The following is a 23,217-nucleotide window of genomic DNA, read 5'->3' as shown; positions in this document are numbered from 1 at the left end:
CCTTGCCACACACACAAAAACACACAATGTGGGCAAAAGGGCATCTTACCATTCTACTTGTAGTTGTAGTTATGTGTTGTGTGAAGAGGAACTTCCTCTCACCTGCCCTGAATTGACTGCTAATTGATTTCATTGATGCCCCCAGCTAGATTTTAACCCCCCCCCCCATCTTGATATTTTATTAAGGATTTTCTTGTTTTACAGAAGTAAGTGTAATGCCTCGTTTCCCCCCCCCCCCCCATGTAACATTTTTACAAATCCATTTCATTTGTTGAGGCATTAGGAACACAAATGAAAAAACAAGCAACGTTGACACCAAACTCTACATACATTAAACATAATAGAAACACCGCTAGGTTTTAATATTATCCCTCTTGGCTTTCTCCACACAACGCATCATTTTACTTACATCACGCACCTCCAACCTTCCACCACAGGCTTGCTCAACATTCTGCACCCCACACCTAAACCGAAAAGCGTCAAGCATTTCCCTGAATCATTTTGCTCGCTCTTTCCTAAAATCTCATTTTTGATGCAGGGCAAGCAGAACTGTATGCAGCATTCCAAGTGCAATTATTTAGATTTATATAATTCTGATACTGGCAGGTCTCGTTCCTGGTCAGTCACCACCAGTTCAGACCCCACAAGTGTGTAAGTGAAATTAGGGATTTTTTGTGTGTGTGTCTCAATGTGCATCACTTTACACTTGCTTACAATGAATTGCATTTGCCATTCTACGACTCGTTCACCCAGTTTGGAGAGATAAGACCACCTCACAATTCCTTTTTGCTTTAACCACCACGAACTATTTGGTACCACCAGGAAACCTGGCCACTGCACTGCCCACACCTAACTCTGGATCATTTATGAAGAAGTCAAAAATCATAAGAAATCAGATCTCTGGGCAACAAGGCCACCGTGTATTCTTAGCTGAAGCAGAAACTGAACCTCTTTCGGTGATAATGCCTCTTTATCTAACAACATGGGCAAGCTTGAACATCACTGGGCAATTATGACCACTGGTTTATTCCAAGAGAATAAATTATGGGAATAGTTCAGTCAGCAGAGCATGAGACTTAGTATCAGGGTTGTGGGTTTGAGCCCCACATGGGACAAAAAGATTCCTGCATTGCTGTGGGTTGGTCTAGATTGCCCTCATGGTCCCTTCCAACTCTACAATTCTATGATCAAACCCTCCTGGAAGCCGCAGTCAGACTCACAAGCACCATTTCCACATTCTAGCTGTGTGGAGTTATTCAGCGACAAAACCAAGGTACTCAGAACATGCTCAGAGGTACTTTCTCTGTACCACCCAGCCCCCAGAAACAGATTCCAACCCTGGCGGCCTGGCCCCAGTCTACTTTTGTTTTGTTAACAAGCTCTCCGCAGAGTTAATCACCCCAGAAGCAAAATATTACACTGGCTACCTAGGAAGATCTGGGTTCATCCTGCAAAAGTCCTTCATTAGAATGCACATATATTAAAGGGAAGAAAGGAAAATCAATGCCCCTTGCTGCCTTGCTTCAGCAGAGGATTCCAGCGCAGTGACAAGAGAGCTGAACTAGGAAATGTGGCAATACCCCACACTCAGACAGGACGCAAGTAGAAACCACTGGAAGAAAGGCCAACACCTGAGCTTTAGAATCTCTTTTTAAATACCAAGGCTGAGCCCTGCCCTGTTATTCGAGTGCCCAGCGCAGATGCACAGAGCTCTTCTTCCTAACCCGAGACCCTTATACTTCGGATCAAATGGAAGGTCACAAACTCTTCAGACAAATCCATCCCCTTTAAAAGGCGTTGGTGGCGCCAACTCAGAGGTATCAACATAAGTATGAAAAGTGGCAGGCTACTTTTGCCAGGGGGCGGTTTGAGAAGGGCTTTGTCCCTCGTCTCCCCCACCCCACTTCCCACAACCCCCCCTTCTCAAAACAGCCTTCCAGCAAATCTGGTTGCCGGCTAAAGTATTGTGGGACAAGATAGACCTCCCCCCCTTCTCAAAATGAATCCATACACTTGGCGGCGTGGGGGCGAAAGGAAGGAGGAATCTAGCAAGGGTCAGGATAAAGTCCCAATCATTTCCCACCCCTCTCTCAATCTTTCTCATGTATAACATCAAGCAAAGCTGCACTGGATGCTTTGACAAAGCAGGGAAAGAAGAGACTTTAAAAAATAAATGGAAAGGGAGGGAGGGAGGGAGACAGACCTGACCCACATAAGATTGTCACAGTCAGGGAATTATTTTGGGGGGGAGCGGCGGAGCAATGAGACCTGGCTGCTTGGGCAGGTGGCACGTGGGAGATGAGTCAGTTAGGAGGCACCCCAGAGCAGGGACCCACAGCTGGTAACGGCCAGCCCGATCTGTGCAGCAAAAAAGTATTTCTCTCCAAACAACATATGGAAGAGGGTGTTGATAAATCTGAGGAGGGGCACACCTGCACCATGGGCTACGCACAGGTGAGAGCTGCAGGAGCTTTTTTGCAAAGGTGGTGCCCACAGCAGAGGCTGGGATGGATGGATGGGTGCTAGCAGCCTCCCTGCCCCCACTCTTTATCCTATATTGTTTATAAATAGACCACCTGCCAGGCTTTGGAGGCCAAGCAGCCACCAGGCCGCTGTGCCGTCAGAGGGAGGGAGACAGATCGCAGCCAAAATCTCAACCAAGGCGGCCATGGCATGCCACAGGAAAATTTCCATAGCCTTGCGCTATCCTGCTCCATCTCGGGACAGGGCAACTGCCTGGGATCTGGGCTGGTTGTGCTTCACTTTTGGAAAAGAACCTATGCCTCCATATTTTTATATTTTTTATATTTAGAAGGCCAGGCAACTCTGAGTTGTAAACGAAAGAGGGAGAATTATATATCCCTCATTAAAAAAAAAAGGCACTCTTAAGCCAGATCAGCAGTCCATCTGATCGGTATTCTGCCAACAGACACTGGCCAATCAAATGCCCCAGGGAGGCTCACAAGCAAAGCATGATGGGAATATCCATCCCATGCTGCTGTTGATGCCCAGCAACTAGTAACTAGAAAATTTACTCTCTCTGGTAAAGGAGGCTGGAAGGTTATCATAACCAGCAGCTGCTGATATGACTATTCCTTTTAACCTTTATTTAAAGAGGCACATGAATTTTACAAGCAATCAAGAATTCCTGTGGCAAGGAGTTCTGCATGCCAGCGAGTCTAAATATAGACCCAGTCCAGGGGGAAAACTGGATTTAAATCTCACCTTAGCCTCCATCCTCCTAAAATGACCCAACTTTTAAAGGTGTCAGTGAAACTATCTGAATGGTGCACCCCAGTATTCTTCAAGACAATATAAGGGACCCAAAGAGCCCCATTCAGACACTGCCAGACTCTTTAAGGAGGCAAAATGTTATAGGGCAGCCCTACAGCCTTCCTAAAAAAATTAAAACTTATTCTCGCCACACACACAGGGGGTGGCACTGCCCCAAAAATAAGAAGATTCCTAGATTTGGAAGGGATGCCGAGGATCATTTAATCCAACCCCATAATGCAGGAATATGCAGCTTTCCCATATGAGGATCAAACCTACAACCTTGGCATCATCACGCTCTAACCAACTGAGATAAGTAACTGGAATGCACACATTACATGCTTCTCATACCTTTTACACAGGAGAGTGGGGTAAAAATGGTTGGATACGATGTTTTATTTTTTTCAACCCACAAATATTTTAAGAGAGAGACATTTTGAACTGTGCAGTTAGTAGACACCCCTCCCCAAAATAACCCCATCTATCCCTTCTTTTGAGCCACGTAAGCACCACAGGGCAAGCTGTTCCACAGGTTAACAATGTGTGGTGCAAGGAAATGCCTTCTTCAGCCATGTTCACCTTTCTGCCTCACATTTAGGAGGTGAAAAGTGTGTGTGTGGGGGGAAGAAGCAAGGAGAAATCACACCCCAAATGTGGATGCAATGTTGAAGGACCACATTCCGAAACTGGAAGATTGAACCTCACCAACCTTTTGCAGGTTAATCCACAACAACTGCAAGAAATAACTAAAAATTAGTGGGGGGGGGGGGAGGCAGGGTCTATTGAGGAAGCAAGGAGCCCCCCCCCCCCCAGAACACCCAAAACAGCACTGAGCTCCTAACCACCTCCCAATTAAGGGGGGGGGCGTCCTTCCCCTATCACTTCACCCCCTCTCATTTTAAAACAGGAGCATCCAAAGCAGCGTGGAGATGGAAGCATCATTACAAATTTCATTTCTTGTAGTCAAACCAGAATTGGGGGGGGGGGGGGGACGGGGCGGCGGCGGAAGGTGAGAGACCCCTGTCCCAAACACAGACTAATCAGAAGGGGTGGCTTTCTCTCAGCACCCCATTACCCCACTTGCGGCCTTAATAGAGTTGTGGCTTTTTTTAGGGGAAGGGTCTTTCCTAACCCCAGTAGAAAATTGTCTTCTTTTTTTTTTAAAGAAAAAAGCAAACCATACGTGCTCACAGCCTGCCCGGTCCTCCGGGGGCCTTGCAGCTCCCGGTGCTTAAAAATAAAAGGAACGGTGTTGCGGGGGGTGAGTTCCAATCCTGCCCGCCCACTCCCACCAGCATTCGAGTCCCAGGTCTTTGAAGGTAACTCTCCCCCCCCCCAAAAAAGAAAAGAACACCCTTCAGCCAACTCCACCCGCACAACCCCCCCGCCCCCCCCTCTACTAACCGGACTCCGTCGCTTGAGGGTAACATTCTTCCATAGCAAGAGATACAACTGGTGTAAAAACCCCATCTTGGCTGCTCCGGCGAGGCATCAGCTGCAAAGCATTGCGGGCAGCGGAGTCAAATCGGTGGGGAGAGAAGTTGGGGGGCACAGCCCGGCCTACCGAGAGGTCTTCTGAGCCGACGCTCCCCGGCTCTCCCCGCCCGAAATTGAAATAAAAGCCGGCTTTTGATTCAGCGGCAATAGCGGCGGCCTGGCGAGCTTTCGGCTTTGTCTCCTGCAGATCAGGGGTGGGAAGGAAAGCGGATATTATCAGGCACCCTTTTTAAAAAAATGGAGCGGGGCTGGGAGGACTGGGAATCAGCCTTTTGAAACCCGGTGCAAGGCAGCAGCAGCAGCAACAACAACAACCCAAACAGACGACCCCGCTAACATGCAATTGAGAAACTGCCGGTCCATTTCGCTTTGCAAGGAAGCGGGCCCCCTGGCTATCTCCCCCTTTCATTACCGAACACACATCTGCCTGCCTGTGCCTGCCAGTCTCCGGTTTTCTGCTGTTGCCGCTGCTGCTGCATTGCCTTGCAAGCCTCTTAGCCCGCCCCTATCCCAGCGCCAGGCCCCGGCCTCTTAAAGGGGCAGCAGCAGCAGCTCCGGCTCAGCTGGGCGGGGGCACGGGCTCCGGGAGAGGGATAAAGGAAGATTTGCGCTCCTGGATCACCGAATGGATTACCAGCCGGCGTTACCCCCCTCCGCCCCGACAAAGACCTGGTGGCGGGAGAGGAACAGATTGACTCTCACTCTGCAGCCCTGTTTAAAAAGCATTTCCTGCAGATACCCGCTGCTCCGCCGCCCGCTTCTCCCTCTCTCCTGAAAGATTATATGTCACAATTAATCTGCTAATTAAATAACCCATCCTGTTTCTGATGGCGTGGGCTGATGCAAAAGGAAGCTTCTGCCCTAAAAGGGAATGAGTTCGCATTTAAGGTGCCAGAACCTTTTTAGGTTGTTGAGGTAGAACCACGGCCTCTGTATAAAGTACCATGACTCCTCATCGCCTTCCAAAGAATCCTGGGAACTCTAGTTTCTCCATCCACAGAGCTACAATTCCCAACATCCTTAACGAAGCACATACAGTGGTACCTCGGGTTACAGATGCTTCAGGTTACAGACTCCACTAACCCATAAATAGTACCTCTGGTTAAGAACTTTGCTTCAGGATGAGAACAGAAATCGAGCTCTGGCGGCGCAGCGGCAGCAGGAGGCCCCATTAGCTGAAGTGGTCTTCAGGTTAAGAACAGTTTCAGGTTAAGAACAGACCTCCAGAACAAATTAAGTTCTTAACCCGAGGTACCACTGTACAGTTTCCAGGGTTGCGGGGGGGGGGGGAGCAGAAACTTGTGCTTTGAATTTAATGTGCAGATCCATATTTAAGCTTCTGTGCAGGTTTGGGTGTGTGGTACATGATACTGTTGCTCAGAGTAGACCCATTGAATGGGCATGATTCACTTGGGGTTCTTAGGACAAAATAATTTCAGAAACAGACTTGAAAGAGAAGTTGCTGAATTACAACTTTTCACTAAACTGAAAACTATGGAGAGACCTGGTCTGAATAGAGATATTGGATTCCTGTCTCATATGCTAGTCATCTGCATACGATCCCTTGCTTTTTCCTGTAGGACTAATTGCAGTCCTTAACAGTCGTCAACAGGTTTATCATAACCATTGAGTCAATCGCCCATCTCCCCCTACCCTCCTGAGGGGGAAAAACACACCCACCCCACCCTCCCACTATATATAAGGGTCTGGTGACTTCTGTTTCAGTGTATCTGAAGAAGTGTGCATGCACACGAAACTTAGACCCAGAACAAACTTAGTTGGTCTCTAAGGTGCTACTGAATGAAGGTGAAAGAGGAGAGTGAAAAATATGGTCTGAAGCTCAACATCAAAAAACTAAGAGCATAGCCGCTGGTCCCAACACCTCCTGGCAAATAGAATGGGAAGAAATGGAGGCAGTGAGAGATTTTACTTTCTTGGGTTTCATGGGGACAGCAGTCACAAAATTAAAAGACGCCTGCTTCTTGGGAGAAAAGCAATGACAAACCTAGACAGCATCTTAAAAAGCAGAGACATCACCTTGCCAACAAAGGTCCGTATAGTTAAAGCTATGGTTTTCCCAGTAGTGATGTATGGAAGTGAGAGCTGGACCATCAAGTAGGCTGATCACCAAAGAATGGATGCTTTTGAATTATGGTGCTGGAGGAGACTCTTGAGAGCCCCATGGATTGCAAGAAGATCAAACCTATCCATTCTGAAGGAAATCAGCCCTGAGTGCTCACTGGAAGGACAGATCCTGAAGATCCTGAGGCTCCAAGACTTTGGCCACCTCATGAGAAGAGAAGACTCCCTGGAAAAGACCCTGATGCTGGGAAAGATGGAGGGCACAAGGAGAAGGGGACGACAGAGGACGAGATGGTGGGACAGTGTTCTCGAAGCCACAAACATGAGTCTGACCAAACTGCGGGAGGCAGTGGAAGACAGGAGTGCCTGGCGTGCTCTGGTCCATGGGGTCACGAAGAGTCGGACACGACTAAACGACTAAACAACAACAACAACAAGGTGCTACTGGACATTTTTTAATTCATCTATTTATTTTCAGTGGGTTTACTTTTAAATATAGCTGGGTTGCATACACAGCTCATTCTTAATGTTCTGTACCTTTAAATTAGAATCATGTAACTGTTGAGTTGAATTTACCCAAGGATTATCCCATTCAACCCCCTGCAATTGTTGTTTAATTGATAAGGATGATAATTTATATTTATAATACTGGTTAATGTTTATTTTATTAGGAATTCTAAATTAATAATACTCTAAAAGGGAGTTCTTTTTCGGAGGGGGGGGGGAACCTTTTGAAAAACTGCACCCATTATAAATATTAATTTAAAACCGAAAGCAGAACCAAATGCCAGCCAGCATGAAAATAAATGTAGCATCCACATGCCTCATAGCAACCTGCTCACACTCTGCACTGGAAGAACCAGGCTAATGGAAGTGTGGGGATGTCTCTGCCAGGCCCTGGGATAACATCGCAGTGAGCATCATGCAAGCCTTCCTGTCTATTAGTGCAATTCATTATTTGCTTCTCACTTGTGTCTACAGATGCTTATCCTCAACGCAGCAGAGAGGAAGAACAAAATTCAGCAATAAACATTCACAAAATGATGATGATGGAGGGAAAAGGTAAAAAGCTGTTTGTTCCTGATATTATTGTCATTTGGGGATTTATGGACTGCCTTGCACTTCCAAAACAGAAGCATTTTAGGCTCTTCACAGCTAAGTGACGCCGGCATCCTTTTCTAAAAGTCAGACTCTCCCCCACTGCTATAGGGGGAGAACATTCAAGCTCTGTCTGTAGTACGAAAAGCAACCTGGTATTAAACCAGATTCACTGTCACAACTCTCTCCCAGTTGAGAACTGCCAGATTTGAGATGGTTACTAGTCATGACAGCAGTGTACAGCCTCTAGTTCTGTAGCCTCCAATGTGGCACCCATTGGGTACCACAGTGACCTCACATATAGCCTTTGGGGACCCACCAAAACCCTCTGCCCAACACTATTTCTTCTTAATTGAGTAGGTTGGTGTGTGGTTTGGCCTCTCTTTTTTGGGGGGGGGAGTAGGGAAAGGAAGGTGTTTTTGTTTCCCCTGTGTTTGCTGCTGTCTATTTGTTTTGGGGGTGTGGGGGTGTTTTGCCTACTGTAAGGGAGGTGTTCTGAGCACCATTGCATTGCATGTATATCCCACTTTCTTTTCCAACAAGCTCAAGGTGGCACACATGGTTCCCCCCCTCCTCATTTAATCCCCATAATAACCCTGTGAGGTAGGTTAGGCTGAGAGGCAGTGACTGGTGCCTCAAGGTCACCCAGTAAGCTCCATGGCTGTGGGGATTTGAACCCTGGTCTCCCAGGTCATCATCTGACACTCTAACCATTACAGCATCCTGGCCATCACCATTTTTCCTTCTGTGAAATGGGTATTTTGTGGTGCAGACAACAATTCCTTCAATCCCTTCCTTCAGTTCCTTCAAACAACGACAGTTGTTTAGTCCTTCATGTCGATGATCAGAGGTACCACAGAATGGATATTGTAGAGTTAGAAAAGGGTCAGAAATGGGTAAACAAAAATATAAAGAAGATGGAACGACACCCCTATGGGCAGTGGCGTAGCGTGGGTTGTCAGCACCCGGGGCAAGGCAAGTAATTTGCGCCCCCCCCACTGCACTGTCCCTCCCCCAGATAGTCCCTCGCTCTCTCTCCGCACCACACGCCTGGCACCCTCCCCTCCACAGTGGGCGGCGACCCGGCGGCTCGGATCGGATTCGCACAGCCAGCACTGCAGTGAGAGAGAGTGAGTGAGCCAGGTAGGGGCAGAGAGCTACGAGTGCGAGCGCGCGCCCCCCCAGATGTTGCGCCCGGTGCGGCCGGCCCCCCTGCACCCCCCACGCTACACCACTGCCTATGGGGAAATGAATTTGGACCTTTTTTTAGTTTAGAGAAAAGGTGAGTAAAATGTGACCTGATAGGAGTGTATATAATTAAATGTGGTATGAAGAAAGTGGACAGAAAAAAAGCTTTTCTCCCTCTCAATGCTAGAAACCATGGTCAACCAATGAAGCTGAAAAGGGGAAGTTCAGGACAGATAGAAGTCTTTCTTCACACAGTGCGTATTCCAACTACAGAAGCGCAGGTGGCAGCAGTGGCCACCAACTTTGGATAGCTTTAAAAGAATATCACACAAATTCACAGAGGAGGAGGTTATCAGTGCCCCCTAGCTAGCTAGTGCTATTTTTCCTAGAAAAAAGAGGTGCCAGAATTCAACGTGAAGGCCTCCCTCGTTCTCTTGTAATGGCAACAGCACCCACCTGAGAGGTGCCAGAACTGAGTTCCAGCAAAAAATAAAAATAAGAAAGCCTTGCCACTAGCCATGACGGCTCTGCTCTGTCTCCACTGTTAGAGACAGCAATGCTTCTGAATATCAGGTACCCACAGGAAGAGAGAGAAGGCTCTTGTGCCCGGGTCCTGCTTGCTGGCCTGACATTGGCCACTGTGAGGACAGGGTGCTGGACTCAGTGGGTTTTCAGCTTGATTCAGTGGGGCTCTTCCTAGGTTCTTATACAATATACCCTAAACAGCAGGTGCTAGGAGGAAAGCGCAGGGGATGGATGTCTCTGATTAATCCTTGACTAGGAACTTCCTGGACTGGAGCTATCCGGCAGCAGCTGGAAACCAGGTGGATATTTGATCCAACCCAGGCAGGCGCTTCTTAAAAATAATCTCCAGGTCATACACGACTTTCACGTGTTTCCTCCAGATCTTCGGCAGCCAATTTAGGGCAGTCACAAAACATGTCCTCCCAGCTGCTATTCCCTCTGGGGGCTCCGGCGCCCAGCTGAAGTGCTGGGTCAGGTGTAAAAGATCATGTGCAGAAGAGACTTGCCCTCCAGGGAACCGGAGGGTGGGCACCCTGGGGAGTGGCCCACCTGGGCAGAGAATGATGGATATGGCCAGGATGTTGCAGCAGGCAAGGCCAGCTGTGGTGGCTTTGCAGTGGCATTTTGCTTTTCGTGCTCTGGAGGGGAGGGCCGCAGAAGGGTCAGCGTGAGCGCAGCATTTTTGTTCTCATTGGGGAATCTGATAAAGAAGAAATTGCATCCAGCAAAAATTCACCCTCATGAGATTAAACAATGGTACCAGAGGATAAGGAGGGGCACATTTCAGCAAGTTTTCAAGGGTTGCCACTGCAAACATGCTTTCCTCCTCCCTGCACCCCCCGGAAATGTCATTTTTAAAAATGTTGCTGTAGTGCCATCAGTGCGCACGCCCTTTTAACAGAGCAAAAGGGAATAGTTCTCTGCCCCAGGAACTTACAGTTCGAAGTCCAAGCGGCGTGGAAACAACAGCGCAAGGGAAATCAGGGGTAAACAAAGCAAACGAACAAATGCAGACCCAGTTTTTAGCACTCTTTGTGAAAAACAGGGAATTTCCTCCCTTCTTTCTCGCAGGTGGCGCTCTTGCCAATGAATTTGCCACTTTCGGCTTAGTTTTGTTAGAGCTGAATGCCGAATTCAGGAACAGGAGCGCCTCCTGGGGGGAATGGTAGGAAATGCCGGTGACTGGCAAAAGAATCACAACGCTCTACTAACTATTAAAAACCCGTCTGCTTCATCTGGACGATCTGACCAGGACCGTCATCAAGCGTCAACATTTCAAGGGCAGCTGCCGGGAGGAAATATTGCTCCAAAATGTAGAACCAGCGATTAATCTGAGGACAGTGATTCAAGTTCTCTCTCACATCTGAAATTCATGAAACTTTATTTATTCATGGCACAGTTATATCCCACCTTTTTCTCCAATGGCTGCAAGTTGGGGTACATGATCCCCCCACAATTTTATCCCCACAGCAACCCTGTGAGGTAGGCTAGGTTGAGAGGCAGTGACTGGCCCAAGGTCATTCAGTGAGCTTTGTGGCCAGGTGGGGATTTGAACCCTGGTAACACAGAGCCTAGGACTTGCCGATCAGAAGGTCGGCGGTTCGAATCCCCTCGACGGGGTGAGCTCCCATTGCTCAGTCCCTGCTCCTGCCAACCTAGCAGTTCGAAAGCACGTCAAAGTGCAAGCAGATAAACAGGTACCGCTCCGGCGGGAAGGTAAACAGCATTTCCGTGCGCTGCTCTGGTTCGCCAGAAGCGGCTTAGTCCTGCTGGCCACATGACCCAGAAGCTGCACGCCGGCTCCCTCGACCTATAGAGCGAGGTAAGCACCACAACCCCAGAGTCGACCGCGACTGGACCTAACGGTCAGGGGACCTTTACCTTTACCTGGCTGTCTGACACCTTTTAGTTCCCTAACTTCTCTCTTTTTCTTTTCACAGTAGCAACTTAGAGCTGGCTCGGATACAAATCTGGTTGGCGGGTTTTAAGCCTCTTTTTAAAAGAAACAAAATAAAACCCTGATTTTTTAAAGCCTGCTATCCTTTTGCATGCACCTCTTCCAAACACCCTCATCATAATACTGGCATTAGTGCAGTGGTCATGAACCTTTTGAAGAACGGGGGTGGAGCTGGAAGTCTAAAAAACTCTTGTGGACACTACAAAATACCCATTTCACAGAAGAAAGATTGGGGATGCTCAGACTCCCCTCCCAAAAGCAAGCAGAACACCTAGAACTTTAACCCTCACAAAAGCTACTCCCCCCAACCCCCCCACAAATTCCAGGGGTATTGGGCATGGTCCATGGGGTCACGAAGAGTCGGACACGACTAAATGACTAAGCAACAACAATCACCATGAGGGTCTGTATTTTCTTTGGACAATGAGGCACAAAAGAATCTGTGCTGTCTTTATGGTATATGGTTTTATTTATGCATATATACAACCTGCATCTTTATGGAGAGAGTGGAGAGTATTCACATCGCAAGAGGGTCCTGTTCCTCTCATTGTGGCAGCCTCAGATTACAAGAGACCCCAAACATCATGTTTGTGCAGCATAAAGCAGGCTGCCTTCCTCCTGTTCTGGCTTGCAAAAGGGACATTTCCTCCCTGCCCCCCCCCCCCCCGTTCGCTTACCTCACTGCCTACTGCAATTCTAGAAACTCCCCCTCCCTCCTCCCCAACTCAGGGATTGCCTTTTGCTAATTACCCAGAGCTCAGGGTGGGGTCTCCCTGTTCTGTGTCTGCTTTGTTGATGGCTTTCCTGACTGGTTAATGACTCTGCCTGTGCTAAAGGTGATTCCCTGGTCAGGAAAGCAAGTCCAGTCTTTATTTTTACACTGCTAAATCCATTGATTAAACCCCAACATTTACTATAGCCAGGAATTATGGAGTTTTAATGAATCCAAAGATTTTAGGGGGAGTCTTGTCCCCACGCCCCAAACGTTTAACAACAACAACAACAACAACAATAATAATAATGGGGTGGCTAGCATACCTTACCAGGCCCCACAATGTGTGTGTCTGAGTGCATTCTGCAGACACTATTGTAATAAAAAATTAAAGGCCTTATATATATATATATATATATATATATATATATATATATATATATTGGTTGGTTCATAAATGTACCAACCAAGCATATGAATAGATGTGTGGACCACATGTCTGGAGCAGCACAGGAAGACCGTCCTGAAACCATTTTGACTTCCAAACTGACCAAATGTTTTCTCTGCAAGGAGGGAGGGGGTGAGGGAACCTTCCCATTGTCTCAGGAATTGGGTAATCACCATCTCAAAGGAATGGCCAGACTACCGGCAAAGGCAATCAGATAAGGCATTATCAGATAACCTGGGAGACAGGAAAAACAACAACGTTCAAATTTCTGTTGTAGACTGCCTTTTCTGTGATGTAGGTATGATGTTTGTGGGGTGTGGTCTTGGGTTACACCCCTTCTGTGATGTATGTATGATGTATGGAGGGGTGGTCTTGAGCTCCAGGGCAGGGAATTTAAAATGTCTATATAAGGGCAGGCACACCTTGGTTCGGGGTCCTCCTCCTTTCCTGCGTATGAGGGGAGCACCCTGTTGCAACAGCTTTAATAAAGATCAAGCTTACTAGCTGCTTTGCTTCTCAATATTCTCTGGTTGGCCTCTGTTATTTTCTCCTACCAATAGGAAACCCACTTAAGGACTCTATACGGGCTCTTGGATACCCCATAAGGAAAGAAGGGCAGATTTTGTTTACAACACTATGTTGGGGCCCCCAGTTCACATGTGTTTGACATATGGGATACTTCTATGGAATGCATAGAACCATAGAGCTGGGAGGGACCCAGTGTGTCATGTAATCCATGGGTAGGCAAACTAAGGCCTGGGGGCCGGATCCGGCCCAATCGCCTTCTCAATCCGGCCTGCGGACTGTCCGCGAATCAGCATGTTTTTACATGAGTAGAATGTGTGCTTTTATTTAAAATGCACCTCTGGGTTTTTTGTGGGGCATAGAAATTCGTTCATTATTTTTTTCAAAATACAGTGGTACCTTGGGTTAAGAACTTAATTCCTTCTGGAGGTCCGTTCTTAACCTGAAAGTGTTCTTAATCTGAAGCACCGCTTTAGCTAATGGGGCCTCCTACTGCTGCCACCACGTGATTTCTGTTCTCATCCTGAGGTAAAGTTCTTAACCTGAGGTACTACTTCTGGGTTAGCGGAGTTTGTAACCTGAAGCGTCTGTAACCCGAGGTACCACTGTATAGTCCGGCCCCCCACAAGGTCTCAAGGTCTGAGGGACAGTGGACCGGCCCCCTGCTGAAAAAGTTTGCTGACCCCGTTCTAGTCGAAGCCCCTGCAACACAGCAATCTCAGCTAGCTCATACATGACAGGTGGCCATCTAATCTCTGCTTAAAAACCTTCAGAGAAGGAGAGCCCACCACCTTCCAAGGCAGCCTGTTCCATTGCAGGGGGTTGGGCCAGATGACCTTTGGGACCCCTTTGAACTCTACAATTCTGCGAGTCCATGAAGTGCCTCATCTCAGCAACCTCTACATCTGGGGTAACTGATCTGGGTTCCTGGGTTCCCTTCAGAGCTTCTCTGAACGGCCCCATCCAGTTTTAAAACCCAGAGAGATGCTGTCAGTCAGAATAGACCAGGAACAGGGCACTACAGCTTCCCATATGTTTTGGGTCTGCCAACACCTGCCCCCCCCCAGTCAGCCTAACCAACAGGGATGGTGGGAGTCTCCTTTCATAGACTAATCTTTTGAAGAAGTTTGGGTTGAATCTGTTCTGTTGCATGTCACAGAACTCTGGCATTATGAGAGAGTGGGTGGGTGGTTGAAGGGAAAATACACTAGGCGTTCTCTCACTCCACAAAATCTTGTGGTTTGATCTAGCACTGCTGCCCTCACCCTAAGTTTTCTTAATCAGACCCACTCCATCTTTGAGTGTTCTCTTCCCCCCCCCCCCACCGCCATGTGCTGCCATGCAAGACCGGGCACTGGTGTGGGAGGGTGTCCAACCACATGAAAACGCAATGTGAAGTTTCAGGAAACCGCTGTAGAAGCAGGGTGTGAAAGACGCCGGTGATGAAATCTTACCAAGAAAAAAAGAAGAAGGAAAGGAAAGAGATTGCGATCCCCTACTCAGCTGCTGCTTCCCTCTGCTGCTGCTTCCAAAGAAAAAAGCCCTCTTTAAAAAGAAAGGATTCATGAGGTTTCGAGCATCTTATGACAAGGAGGGCAACATGGTAATTAAGCTGTTGGGGGGTGAGTTATGTCGTTTGATGGGAATGCTTCTCCTGATATTTTTGTTTAGGTGCCTTGAACCCCAACCAGACAGATTGATTGATTTATTTAAAAAATCAAATCAAGTCAAAATGAATTGCAATTACTTCTTAAAAAAAGAATAACACAGTTCTAAGAGACCCCTGGGCTTGTTTGGTTTTTTGCACTTGGCTAACCAAGGGCTAGCAGTTGTGTGCTACTTTTTTAAATATAAATTTAAAGTAGGATTTTACATGGCACTTGATTCACTGCTTTCCGCTGCTTTACTGTCTCTGACTTTTTGCATTTTATGTTGCTATGGCGGGGAGCTCCCTGGGAGAGGGGTAAGAATTTTATCAAGCTGCCTGATTGCTTTTTTCTTAGGACAGTGTTGTTTTTAAATGGTAAGCTGAAAAGCTGAAGGAAGGAGAAAATAAATCTCTCCATCTAACTTCAGCTAATCTTGACTCATGAGCTTGACATTCTCAGCCATTCACTGCTTCCTGAACGCCACATATACAAGCTCCCCTCCCCTCCATGTCCTCATTAGTCTACCTCTAGAATGGGCACATTTTGCACACTTTTGAAAACCAGCATCCTTTGCCAAATTTGCAGCTAAGGCTTCAGATGGAGAAACTTTCATTTTCACATCCAATTTTGGAGAGTAATTTTTTTTAAGGTAAGGATTAAAACATTGCCAAATCTTACACATATGGGTTACTTCTGCATTGTTGCTATTTGTGAATGAGATTCATTAACATACCAGCAAATCCAGGTTGCGCTATTATAGTTGATTTGGGGTTCTTGTGCAAAAAAACCTATTCCCCTACCCAAAAACAGCACACACCCAAACGTTCATGATAAGGAAAATGATGATGGCGAAATTGACTGGGAAAATCAGAAAACAGGAAGAAAAGAACTTTAAGAAGGAATGGGAATCATTTACAATGTATTTAAGTGAACACCGTAAACAACTAAAAACTTTGGGAGGATTTGAGTAATGCTTATAATGTACTAAAAATTATGGTAAAAATTGACTATTTAAGAAAAATAGAGAAAATAAGAGAAGCAGGTGAAAAATGGCTGATAGTGGTCACCATGGAAGGGCGGAGGCGAGTCCTAAATGCGAGGAATCCTAAATGATGATGTTGATGTTTAAGGTTTGAATGTAAAGTGGCAATGTAAAACTTACTAAAAAAGATTTGACAAAAAAAAAAAAGATAAGGAAAGTGATGGGAAAATACACTGGAAAATGTGGGATAACAGTTGCTTTGTTGCAAAATCATTTTACCTCTGCATTAAAAAAAATCAGAACGGATGCTCAATAAATAGCTAAATTCATCTGATCACTCCTTGAAAAAGAATCAGGATGAATGCTCAGTTCAGTGGTACCTCAGGTTACAGACGCTTCAGGTTACAGATGCTTCAGGTTACAGACTCTGCTAACCCAGAAATAGTACCTCGGGTTAAGAACTTTGCTTCAGGATGAGAACAGAAATCGTGCGGCGGCAGCGGGAGGCCCCATTAGCTAAAGTGGTGCTTCAGATTAAGAACAGTTTCAGGTTAAGAACAGACCTCCAGAACGAATTAAGTTCTGAACCCGAGGTACCACTGTATACAGATCATCTGGAGATGCCCTTTAAAAAGACATTGATAATTGCATTTTTGAAAATTGTGTTAATATCCCCCCTCCCTGTGAGCCTCATGGCTGAGTGGGGAATTTGAACCCTTGTCTCCCAGGTTTAGCACTCTTAAGCACGACACCATTCTATTATCATATCTACGAGACACCTCCTACGCCAAATTCTCTAGGTGTCATACAAACAAAAAGAGAGTGGAAACCTAACAATAAAAACCACAATCAGCTTGAGAGGCAACTGTCAGAAGAAACCCCAGTGCACAGGACCTCAGGTGTGAAACTTCTGACTGTGAAAACTGATTCTTGTCCAATCAGAAATAAGTCCAACTGAGCTTAGAGGGACTTACTCCAGGGGTAATTGCAATCAAAACCAGAAACGTCGACAGCTGGGAATGTTATTAACAGTACAAAGGAGGGTTAGAATAACTTTTACTGTAAGGGTGTGGTTCCTTCTACTGTATATAGATTATAGCAGGTGACGGTATATTTTTGGCTGCTGCCGGTATCTTCTCATTGAGCTGTGTCAGTGTGCAATGCTCAGGTTGAGCTAGTTCTGCTTTCCTCTTTAGATCTCATGCATTAAAGTGTTTTTTCCGTACGATTAAGATTTTGGGTTTGTTTTTTTAAAGAGTGCCCATTAGGCAGGACACAATTATTATTATTATTTGCCAGGAAGTAGGAACTAAGTAGGACCATGGCTTGATTCAGAAGATGCAGCTAAACCTTCCCATTCTATACAAAGCCTTCTGCTTGTTTTATGCCAGAATCAGCCTTCACCAAACTGGTGCCCTCCAGCTGTTTTGGGGCCTTGGCACTTAATATAGCCAACGTGTTTCAATAGAACCACCAGTTCCGTCCCGCCTGGCCTTCAGAAAGGCAGCGTTCACTTGAAATGTGTTAGCAGGCTTCTGTTTAAACTCTCTGGTCCTCAGAGTCTTGGTTTACAATGGTGCTGATTGCTTGTTGCCCTTCCTTATTGGTTTTAAACCCAATCCTATTGTTTTATCTTGTTTTATTGCGCTTGTGAGCGACTTTGGGGACCTGTATGGGTGGGAAGGGCTGTAGATCAGGGAAGGTCGCCGGTTTGAGCCTCGCTAGCCTCTCCAGGTGGGGCTGGGAGAGACCCCCTGCCAGAAATCCAGGAGAGCCTGGTGGACAATATTGAGCAACTGCCCGTCAGGGTAAACAGTACTGAGAAGGATGAGGCCAATGGCCTGACTTGGTATAAGGCAGCTCTCTATAGTCCTAACTGGAAAGCAAATAGCTTAGTAGTAGCACACTTTGCATGCAGAAGGTCCCATTTTCAATCCTCAGCATCCCAGCATCTCTAGGTTGGCTTGAAATCCCAGAGAGCAGCTGCCAGTCAGTGTCGCCAATACTGAGCTCAGGTGATCAATGGTCTGGTGGTATAAGGTGACTTCTGACATTCCTATGAAGTCAATAGTTTTACTGTTGTTTTTGGAGGCCACCATTTAGAATTCAATTAAAATGGAATTCAGTAGAGATGGAGCCTTTTCTGCAGTGGCTCCTATCCTCTGGAACTCATTTCCAAACGCTCTTATAGCTTTGTATCACATTTTAATGTACTGATACCTCTTGAGTGATACCACTACAGTCTATATACCACTTTTGAGTCCAAAGAGTCCCTAAATTAGGGAGGAGCAAATAAACAAGCCAAACAACCAAATTCACAAGTTTTTAAAGAATATATACTTTGCATTGTTGATTGGGGACCCTGTTAGCTTGCATAGTCAGCAATCACAGCAGGCATGTCCATAGTCTCTTTTGGGGGGCCCCCGTCCGGTTTTATCCAGCCTTTGTGGCAGTTTATTTATTGGGGTCAAATCATTAAAAAAAACTTCAATCCTAGAAAAAGCTCAAAAACCTGTGTCGGCCTTTGTTCACTACATCAAATCTGGCCCTCTTTGAAAAAAGTTTGGGCACCCCTGAATTATAGTACAGAGGACACTTGGGATGCGAATGTGATCCATGCGGGATGCACGTTCAAAAGCCGCAGCGTTAGCAACCCGCATCTGCGCATGCGCGGGCTGTGATTTGGTCTTCTGCACATGCGCAAAGCGCGGTTTAGCGCTTCTGTGCATGCACAACCACTGAAACCTGGAAGTAACCCATTCTGGTACCTCCAGGTTTCGGCGCGTCCGTAACCCGAGAAAACGCAACCTGAAGCGGCTGTAACCCAAGCTATGACTGTAATCTTAATGCACATGGTTGGAGGAGTAAGAAGGAGGAAACACTGTCATATTGTTGTGCCAGCAGTTACTTTCTGAGACCCAGGCATCGTGGTAGAGAGTTGCAGCAAACAGGTCATGAAGCCCAAAGGAAAAGTGAAAGTGTCATGTGTTCTGGTGAGCCCCCACCTGAGTGTAGCAAAGTGCTGAAACAGCAGCCACTGTTCAAAATTGCTGACACCAGTTGCTTTGCTCCCCTTCCCAGTTGGAGTAGAGCCTGTGTACGATGCTCACATGGAGAACTCCAGCTCCCTGGCCAGTTCTGATCCTTATGAAAGGTGTATTCAGGAATGATGTTTTCTTAGTTCTTTTTGCGTGGGTGGAACATGTTCCTTTCTTCTTTCTGGCTTCCTGCTTGCCTTCCAATGCTTTGTTGTTGTTGTTTAGTCGTTTAGTCGTGTCCGCCTCTTTGTGACCCCATGGACCAGAGCACGCCAGGCACTCCTGTCTTCCACTGCCTCCCGCAGTTTGGTCAAACTCATGCTGGTAGCTTCGAGAACACTGTCCAACCATCTCGTCCTCTGTCGTCCCCTTCTCCTTGTGCCCTCCATCGGCAATCAGCCTTCTTTATGGTCCAGCTCTTACTTCCATACATCACTACTGGGAAAACCATAGCTTTAATTATATGGACTTGGACTGCTAGGTCCGCAACTCTTTCTTTGATCTAATATGTCAGAGCAAGATGGGCTGAATGCAGTCAGGAGAAGATATGTCATTTACTCAGACTGATTGTCTCATCAATGCTATTAAGTAGTTCACACCACTTTCACACCAAAGCCTTTCTCACAAACAGATGCCAACAACAACAAGCATTACTAAAACTTGAATTAATTTACGCTGATTAAATCAATTTATATGCAAATTGCTTTATTTTCAAATATTTCATCCCATGGAGCCTGTTTTATTTCCTATCAATTCATAGAATCATAGAACTGTAGAGTTAGAAGGGCCCCCAGGGCCATCTAGTCCAACCCCCTGCAATGCAGGAATCCCAACTAAAGAATCCCTGATAGAGGACCACCCAACCTCTGCTTAAGAACATCCAATGAAACAGACCCCACCACCTTTGAAAGGAGTTCATTCCCCTGTTGAGCAGCAAATGTTGTCTAAAAGTTCTTCCTAGTCGGAATCTCCTATTTCTTCCTAGTCGGAATCTCCTTTCTTGCAATTTGAACCCACTGGTTCAGACCCACCCTCTGGAGCAGCAGAAAACAAGCTTGCTCCATCTTGCACGTGATGTCCCTTCAGATATTTGATATTAGATATTCTAAACACTTCTATGATAACTACCGCACTTTCTACACTAATAAACTGGGTGGTTTGTCCCGGTTAGTCTCGAGCCTATGGTTTTCACTGCTTCAGATCTACTCCTTCTTCCACTGAGTTGCTGCTAAACAAATTAAAACCTTGATCAGGAGATCCAGTGATTGTTAATGCATTGGTTCATCCATGGTAGGGACTGGCTTTGATTGGATCTCCATATATGTATAGCATACTTGTAAAGCAAAACACTTTGCTATAATCCTTACAACAATCTTACAGGGTGAATCAGTGCTATATTGCCATTAGGGAAACTGAGTCCAAGAGTCCATCTCTATGTCCCCTCTGGCCACCACAGGAGTGAGTTCACAGCGAGTGCAAAACCTCTGAGGACTTCCTCATTTGTCACTCAGCAAGCATGAGGGATGCACAAGACCCCATTTTTCATTGTAACGAGCAAAGAATTTCAACAGTTCATTGCCCTTTCACAAGGGAAGCTGGAAAGAAGAACCAAAAACTTGTTTCTGCATGATTTGGGGGATTCTTCCATCTCCACCATCTTCATTTTCAAAACTTAGACCAGATACCAGACGTTAGGAAAGACCCTCCCCTGCGAAGCTTGCAGAGGTTTTGCCAGCCAGTGTGCGAACAATACTGGACTAGATGGGCAACTATAGACTACTGTGGTCTAAGGCAGCTTCTCATAACTTTCTACACAGAACTTTACAAAAATGGAAGCTTCTTTCTTGGACTTGTTTCCCTGGAGTTGACTCTCCTCTCCTCTTCTCTGTTGCAGCATTCTAACGCCCACCCTGACTGAAGGACAAGAAATGCTGACTTTTGAATTCAGGAAAATTAAGCACCCACTTAATGAGCAAGAGGATGGTGTCCCCTGCCTGCACAATGGCCTCCTACTCCATGATCACCATGAAGAGATTTGCTGGCGCAATGTTCCTGCTTGGCGCTGTGTTCTTGAACTTGACGTTCCTTGCCCAGCCATTCCATAACCCCAGCAGAACTCAAGCACAGAACCATTCCCTGATGGTCCTGATCTGGGACTGGCCTTACGGCCATGCCTTAAATCTCACTGGCGATCCCTGTGCCACACTTTGCTCCATCAAGGGCTGCCAACTGACCTGGAACCGCAACCTGTACAACCAAGCAGATGTGGTAGTTTTCCACCACTGGGCACTCCAGCACCGCAGATCGCGCCCCCCTGCATCTAAGCCCCACCCGGGGCAAAAGTGGGTGTGGCTCTCCCTGGAGTCCCCCACACACAGCAAAGACCTAGCCAGGTGGGATGGAGTCTTCAACTGGACCATGACGTTCAGGCGGGACTCTGACATCTTCATCCCTTATGGGGAGCTTGTCGCCCAACCATCAGATGAGGTGGACATCCCAGAGAAATCTGGCCTTGTGTCATGGGTCATCAGCCACCACCACCATACCCAGCAGAGAGCACAACTGTACAGAAACCTGTCCAAGTACATCAAGGTTGATGTCTATGGGAGGGCAAACAAGAAGCCTCTCTGCCCAGCCTGCCTACTGCCCACCATCTCCAAATACAAGTTCTATCTGGCCTTTGAGAACTCCGTCCACCGGGACTACATCACTGAGAAGCTCTGGAGGAACTCCCTCCTGGCTGGATCCGTGCCTGTGGTCATGGGGCCTCCCCGAGCCAATTACCAGCAGTTCATTCCTGGTGATGCTTTCATCCACGTAGACGACTTCGGCTCTGTGAAGGAACTTGCAGACTTCCTGCTCACCATGAATGAGAGCCGCTACCAGAGGTTCTTTGAGTGGAAGAGGAGATTTGCCGTGAAGCTGTATGATAGCTGGCCACAGAGGTTCTGCACCATCTGCCAGTGTTTCCCCAGCCTGCCCCAAGGGAAGGTCTATCACAGTCTGGAGAAGTGGTTCTGGAGTTAGCAATCAGGGTGGGCTGAAGTCAGGGGCCTCGCTAGGTGCTTAAGAACCTAAGGACCTAAGAAGAGCCTTCTGGATTAGGCCAATGGCCTATCTAGTCCAGCAAATGACTAGCAAACTCAGAGGTAACTCAAAGCAAAAGTTTGCAGGGAAATGGGATGGTTATAAAAGATACATTCAAAAATACAATAATAGTTTTGACTCCATGCTAGCGTTCAAGTGACAAAGGAAGTAAAAGGAGGTGGACAACAATTAAGGATTTATTATGTTTTCTGAATGTATTGGAAAATCTATACAGAAAGGCTTATTGTTTTGTGTACATTCAATTGTAAGATAAAATATATGCGTAGGGACTCGACAGGAAGTCAAAACTGAAGAAAAGATTTTGTAAGATAGAAGAGGGAGAAATATTTATTTTCATTATTATCACTATTTTGTGTGTGTGTTTGTGTGGGTGTATGTTTTGTATGGAATGTTTGGGAGGAAATAAGACGGTAGATAACAAATAACAAACAAAGTATTGATGTATGTAATTTTTATTTCTCAATTCTGTTTTGTGGTAGTATAGTCGTAATGTTTTTTGTAACATAAAATCATTCAATAAAAATTATTATTTTTTAACAAAGAGAATAATTGCTGCCTCTGAATGTGGAGGCAGAGCTGAACCCGCATGGCTGGTAGTAGTCCTTGCAGGACTTGGGCACATGGGCCAAATTTGCATTTGCTGATTTGTTGGTGTGCATGGAAATTTAGGCTAATTGTCAGAGGGAAAGATCTCCTGTAAGCATTAAGAAAGAAATGGGAGACAGCAAGGCAGCAGATCTGGAGCCCAGTGCAAAGGACCTAGGGGCCACCCACACATACCAACAATGCCAGCTGCTGAATTCAATCAAGGAGCACCCTGGGCTTGGTCCTCCTTGTGACGAGTCAGGATGAGCCTGCAAGAAGAGGGACTCAGGGCCCCATTATTGCTCCACTGTTGTTTTGCACAAGCTTCTTCTGATGTGGCCTGTTTCCAAATCGTTCTTCGTAGCAGCGGCAGTGAGGTCATGCCAGGCTCCTTCTTGGGCAAACCATCAGATTGCTCCACAACTGCCTGTGCCTTTGTTCTTGCACTCCAAACCCTGCCTGAGACAGATTTCTTGACTCAGCCCTCTCTTCCCAGTGCCTGCAAATTCCCTCTGGTTCTCTATTGGACCTGCATCTGGATGAACGTCAG

General features: G+C 46.5%; 2 protein-coding genes across 4 annotated transcripts in view; one reads left to right on the top strand and one right to left on the bottom strand.

Annotated features, from left to right (window-relative positions):
- ABCA2 (ATP binding cassette subfamily A member 2) overlaps positions 1 to 5,295 on the bottom strand; it is a 102,374-nt gene extending 97,079 nt beyond the window's left edge. The window contains exons 1-2 of one of the 2 annotated variants that reach the window (XM_083422800.1): positions 5,183 to 5,295; positions 4,678 to 4,951 (exon numbers count right to left, since the gene is read on the bottom strand). In XM_083422800.1, the coding sequence (XP_083278926.1) occupies positions 4,678 to 4,743 (66 nt within the window). In that variant the 5' untranslated portion in view covers positions 4,744 to 4,951; positions 5,183 to 5,295. Of the gene's footprint in view, positions 1 to 4,677 lie in introns of both variants that reach the window. The other variant, XM_083422801.1, reaches the window with a different exon arrangement.
- Positions 5,296 to 7,869: 2,574 nt separating this feature from the next.
- On the top strand, positions 7,870 to 22,618 carry FUT7 (fucosyltransferase 7). Of its 2 annotated transcripts, XM_083423161.1 has the most exons (3): positions 7,870 to 7,914; positions 14,704 to 14,908; positions 20,869 to 22,618. In XM_083423161.1, exon 3 carries the CDS (start codon positions 20,943 to 20,945, stop codon positions 21,999 to 22,001), a length of 1,059 nt encoding a protein of 352 aa, XP_083279287.1. In that variant the 5' UTR covers positions 7,870 to 7,914; positions 14,704 to 14,908; positions 20,869 to 20,942; the 3' UTR covers positions 22,002 to 22,618. The 2 variants fall into 2 exon arrangements, with proteins under 2 accessions (XP_083279287.1, XP_083279286.1); XM_083423160.1 differs by lacking the exons at positions 7,870 to 7,914; positions 14,704 to 14,908 and adding an exon at positions 15,504 to 15,603.
- Positions 22,619 to 23,217: the final 599 nt, after the last annotated feature.

Source organism: Podarcis tiliguerta, assembly GCF_965153285.1.
Source record: "Podarcis tiliguerta genome assembly, chromosome: Z".
NCBI classification, from domain to species: Eukaryota; Metazoa; Chordata; class Lepidosauria; order Squamata; family Lacertidae; genus Podarcis; species Podarcis tiliguerta.
The sequence above is the reverse complement of the archived record's forward strand: the minus strand, read 5'-3'. Positions and strand labels throughout refer to the sequence as shown.